The sequence below is a fragment of the Siniperca chuatsi genome, linkage group LG8 (genome assembly GCF_020085105.1).
Source record: "Siniperca chuatsi isolate FFG_IHB_CAS linkage group LG8, ASM2008510v1, whole genome shotgun sequence".
NCBI lineage: Eukaryota > Metazoa > Chordata > Actinopteri > Centrarchiformes > Sinipercidae > Siniperca > Siniperca chuatsi.
In genome coordinates this window covers 29,985,909-29,991,492 of record NC_058049.1, presented here as the reverse complement: position 1 = coordinate 29,991,492, position 5,584 = coordinate 29,985,909, and the positions used below count along the sequence as shown (strand labels likewise).

At 43.3% G+C, this 5,584-nt stretch overlaps 1 protein-coding gene across 1 annotated transcript; it reads left to right on the top strand.

Annotated features, from left to right (window-relative positions):
- The first annotated feature begins 1,271 nt into the window (after positions 1-1,271).
- On the top strand, positions 1,272-2,511 carry LOC122880118. Its single transcript, XM_044204917.1, has 2 exons — positions 1,272-1,417; positions 2,040-2,511. The coding sequence occupies exons 1-2, from the start codon at positions 1,272-1,274 to the stop codon at positions 2,509-2,511; spliced, it is 618 nt and encodes a 205-aa protein (XP_044060852.1).
- The last annotated feature ends 3,073 nt before the right edge of the window (positions 2,512-5,584 follow it).

The following is a 5,584-nucleotide window of genomic DNA, read 5'->3' as shown; positions in this document are numbered from 1 at the left end:
TGGTGAATGGCAAACTGAACGTATCCATTTGCAACTAATGAACGTGAGGAACGTTCACTCCTGCGAGAGTCAGCGACGCTCACGTACTGGGTTTTGGGTCACAGAATCTGATGGGTCACAGATTTTTGAAACGACACATCGAGCCAGTCTTGGGAAATATCTGCGAGTGAATGATGATCACAAGAAATCATTAACAAAGGGTAAGAGGAGCCAACAGCCGCAAAGTTTCTCCACCCAAGTCAAACTCACAGCATTTTGTAAAGGAAAAAAACGGAAGAAATGAACGTGAACTAGTCAATTTTTTGGTACTGTGAACTTAGTTCAAAATTCTAAATGGTGAACTATGAAAGTGAACCAGTTAATTTTAATCTGTGTGAACTGAACTTTGAGCTAGCTCTTGTGAAGTGTGAACTCGCACAACACTGAGAGGAGGGATCCCTCTCCCAGGACAGACATACATGCAATAGATGTCGTGTGTACAGAATAGACCAACATAATGAAATTACAGTATGGACAATCATGATGACAAAATTATAAATAGAATGTAACAAATATGAAGAATATGGATCCAGGAGGACGTTGAGCAACTTCAAAGAGATAGGACCTGAGCCACACAACATCATCTACACCATGGAACCTGGAAGAGTAGAGACTATATAAACACCGAAGAGGTAAAACTCAAGCACACCATTCATGCAGGTAAAAGAAAGAAATAGACACACAGAGGGAGAGAGAAACACAAGAGAAGAGGCTGAATCTCCTGGAGGACGAAGATCCAGATCTGAAAACATCTGGAAGGAGGCACCAATAGCCAGGGAAGAGAGAGGTCCCAGGACGGCCGATGGTCCAGCACAAACAAACAGAGGGTTAACCCCCTGGAGTTGCTGTATGCATCTGAGCATTTACTCGATGTTTACTCAATGTTTCTATTAATATCTCCGTGATAATACAGCACAGAAATATGGTTCAGATATTGTTGAAATCTGTAGACTCTCCGCTTCCGAGTCATTATTCTCGCGAGATTGCAGGTGACTCACACAGCGAGCTAGGAGGAAGAGAATTGAGCTGTCGTCTGTCTCTCACTGTACATAATTGGTGGGTTTGTGTGTTTGACTGCATTGGCTGAAACAAACCAATGGACACTCAGAAAATCACTAAGGACCTGCCCGTCACCTTACACTGCAGTTTTCAATGAGTTGACATCGAGAGGAAAGAGAAAGTCCACGAAGAAACACATAAGAAGAAGAAAAAGAAGAAGACGAGGAGAGAAAATGGCAAAGAAATACACAGTTAGCGAAGTTTTAGCAGCGATTTTGGAGAGCAGCAACAAGGATGAGGGAGGAGTTTCAGAGCCTGAAGGGTTTGATTTCGACGATGAAGGGGAATACCAAAATAATAGGGATCCATTTAAAGATGGGTAAGTGTATTTATTTTACAAAAACCTTGTTTGCTATATCACACATTGTGCTGAGCTAAATGTGACCATCTTGGTAAAAAAAGTTACGTAAAATTTGTCACGAACTTTGACAAAATTGACTGTCCATTAGTAATGGTTTACTCTGTATGAAAGTTATTTCTTTCTGTAAAAGTGAGCTTCACTTACAAATAGTATAGATCAGAGTCTTTCAAAGTCTTTGGCCATTGACTATTTTATCATACTACTACTACAGATGAGACTTTGTCTTTCATAGAACCATATTTATTTATGTTTGTGATTTTATACTGAATGTGAAATTGCTGGAAATCTCTGTAGAGTTTTGAAATGGAAGAGAGTACTCCCACCCCCACATCTCATTCAGGTGTGATTTGCTACTGTTTGGGGTGGACAGGACAGGTAGCACATATGATACTGTGAATAGATACAGAGAAGATTAGCTGACAGGACAGAAGAGCAGTTAGAGCCCCACACCTCCTCCACATTCCTCTTAGGTGTGAATTGATGCGTGTGGGGGATCTGGAGGAAGAAAAGAGAAAGGGGTGAGAAGTTTCTTTCAATGAACTTAGTAGTAGTGAATGTCCTAAAATGTTTTTTTTTTCAGAGCGGATTCACCGCTGCCAGGGCCCAGTGAACCACAGGCAGCATCACCTCTGCCTGCCACCAGGTCACCACCAGCTCCTCCACCACAGCCCGGCCAGCCAAGAAGTCCCATGCCCCCCGAGCACAAGCACCTCCCCCACAGCCACCAGTATCCCATGTACCAGCGCCCCTACCTACACAGCAGCCAGCTCAGCTGTCTTGGAAGACAGACAAAGACATGGACACCACTCCAACTGTCTCCAGGTTTCAACCAGCTCGGACACCAGGAGCACAGTTCAGCTCCACCTCCACATATAAACCCCTCGACCTGTTCAAACTTTTCTTTAGTGGAATCTTCCAATTACACCGGGAAAAGTGACATCCGCTCTGGACATGGCCTGTCCTACGATGTTGTGATGTCCCTGGTGCAACCAGGTTACCTTAGCACAGGCTACCAAATTTACATTACATTACTGTTTTGCAGCATGGCATGACAGTTGAAACATGCACATTATGTAAATATTGTAAATAGTGTGTTATTTCTGTGTGGATTTTTATATACATAGTAAATGTTTGGTTTGAGAAAAAAAACTGTTGTAATGCTATTTTTTCATTTGCACACATCCCATGAAGCTTGATATGTTGTATGAAGTCATTATTCAGTTCCATTTTATTCCATACCCTCTAACATTTGGTGAAAGTAGAGTCACAGACAACACTTGTACTCAAAAAACGATATTACAAAATGTTATTTATTATGCTTTTATGTACTATTTTATTCATATATTCCACTACTAGTAATGGTATGTTTTCACAAGAGATTTGAAGAATTTCAAAAATCGGACTTAAACTTTTCATCTTTAGGGCCAAATTATCTCTTTACACAATAGTCAAGGACAAGTGGTGCCTCATTATACAGAGAGCTGAGGTTTTTCTGCACATTTGATATAAAACACATGGGTACATCTTGCCTCATTCCTGTGCCGAAGATGCAGCGATGCAGGTGGATGCCCCCCACGTGTCCTGGATTGTCTACCTTGACTACTTGTCTGGCAGACCACAGCATGTGCGTCTGCAGCACTGTGTGTTGCACAGCGTGGTCAGCAACACTGGGGACTGTCCTCTCTCCCTTCCTCTTCACCATCTACACCACAGATTTCAGCCACCACACAGAGTCCTGCCACCTTCAGAAGTTTTCTGATGACTCTACTGTGGTGGAATGTATCAGCGGTGGTGATGAGGCTGAGTACAGGGCTGTGGTGGGTAACTTTGTCTCGTGGTGTGAGCAGAACCATCTGCAGCTCAATGCGACAAAGTCTAAGGAGCTGGTTGTAGATCAACAGATGGCCAAGGCACCAGTGACCCCGGTTTCCATTCAGGGGGTCAGTGTGGATATTGTAGAGGATTACAAGTACCTGGGAGTACACATGGACAACAAACTGGACTGGGCTAAGAACACTCAAGCTCTTTACAGGAATTGCCAGAGCCGTCTATTTTCTGAGGAGGCTGAAGTCCTTCAACATCTGCCGGACAATGCTGAGGATGTTTATGAGTCTGTGGTGGCTGTATTCTGTTGTATGCTGTTGCATGCTGGGGCAGCAGGTTGAGGGTAGCGGACACTAACAGGCTCAACAAACTGATCAGCAAGGCCAGTGACATTGTGGGGGTGGAGCTGGACTCTCTGACGGTGGTGTCAGAGAGGAGGATGCTGGCCAAACTACATGCCATCTTGGACAGTGTCTCCCACCCACTCCATGACGTGCTGGTCAAACAAAGGAGTGCCTTCAGCGGAAGACTTATCCCCCCAAAATGCACCACAGAGCGCCACAGGAAGTCATTCCTGCCTGTGGCCATCAAACTCTTTAACTCCTCCCTCTAAGTGTTAGTCTGTATGACCCTAGGTCAGTAAACTGGACATTGGACCATTAACATCACTGCAATACTTGGAATAATTGTGCAATATTCTCTGTTTAATACTCCTGTTAAATATACATAAGATGGCATTGCCCTGGCCTCCAGCAGCACCGTAGGTTACCTTGGAGTTATCATAGATCAGGATTTATCCTTTAACTCCCACATGAAACAAACTTCAAGGACTGCCTTTTTTCAACTACATAACATTGCAAAAATCAGGCACATCCTGTCTCAAAATGATGCCGAAAAATTAGTGCATGCATTTGTTACTTCTAGGCTGGACTACTGCAATTCCTTATTATCCGGCAGCCGAATAAGTCCCTTAAGACTCTCCAGTTGATCCAGAATGCTGCGGCACGTGTACTGACAAGAACTAGGCAAAGAGATCATATTTCTCCATTATTAGCTTCTCTGCACTGTCTCCCTGTAAAATCCAGACTAGAATTTAAAACCTACAAAGCTCTTAGTGATCTGGCACCATCGTATCTTAAAGATCTCATAATACCATATTACCCGACTAGAACACTGCGCTCCCAGAATGAAGGGACTCTCTCCTGTAGTTGTGTGCTTTCTCATTTGTCTCCTTTCTTCTTCTGTCGCTTTCAGTAGGTATTTCTGCCTCTGGAGCTGCAGAGACTCGATCTGTGGTTGTGGACCACCTGCGTGTTCCTGCTCGACAACTGCTACTACAGTTGTTGTTATTGGCCTAGTATTTACTTATTTGAAAATCAGTTGTCACTTATTTACTTAAAGTAAATAAACGTTTACATTTTAATAGTCATGTCACTGGGTTTTGAGAATAAGAGGGATCAATCATAACCCACCCAGTTTCCCTTACACTATAATACCCGAATTTACCACTGGGCTACACCAATACTAATAATTATTTTTCCTATAGCTGTCATTCCTATTATTACTAATTTATTAATAGTAACACTACAATTACTATTCTACTATTAAAAAGTCTTTGCATTGTGCCTCCCTCCCCCCCTCAACAGAGTCAGACGGATTTTGAGAGAAAGAGGGCATGATAGGAAAAGCATTTATTGGAAGCTTACTGGCAGGTAGGTATAGGTAGACAGACCGGTAGACAGGCAGGAACGTAGGTTGGCAGGCAGGCAGATAGCATACAGGTAACAGACAGGCAGGCAGATACAGGTCCAAATGGCAGAAAACCAAAAGCAAGAGCCAACATAGCAACTGGGATGAACTGACAAAGAACAAAGGAATCACAGACTAAATATACAAGTGAGGGAAGGATAGACACAGGTGAAACTAATCGGCAAACAATCAAAACTGGAGGGAAAAACACAATGCCAGGAAGTGAAGCTACACAACACGCAGGAGAGGTGAGTTTACAAAATAAAACAGGAAATGACTAACCCTCAAATCATGACACTGCAGCCAGCTGACTTCTTTTTAACTCTGGAGACAGACAGGAGCCCTGTATTCTGAGAGTGGAAGCACGGGATGGAAAATAAGGTTTACGGAGATCAGACAGGTATCAATGGGCGAGCCCAATGAAGCCCTGCCTTTTAGTACTAGCACGTGGCAGGCCTCACAACAAAATGTTTTTTATCCAGTCTAGAGATTAGAATCTCTGCATCAGCCTTGGTGTTATGGACAGAAGGGCAGGAGACACTGAGGTGGAGA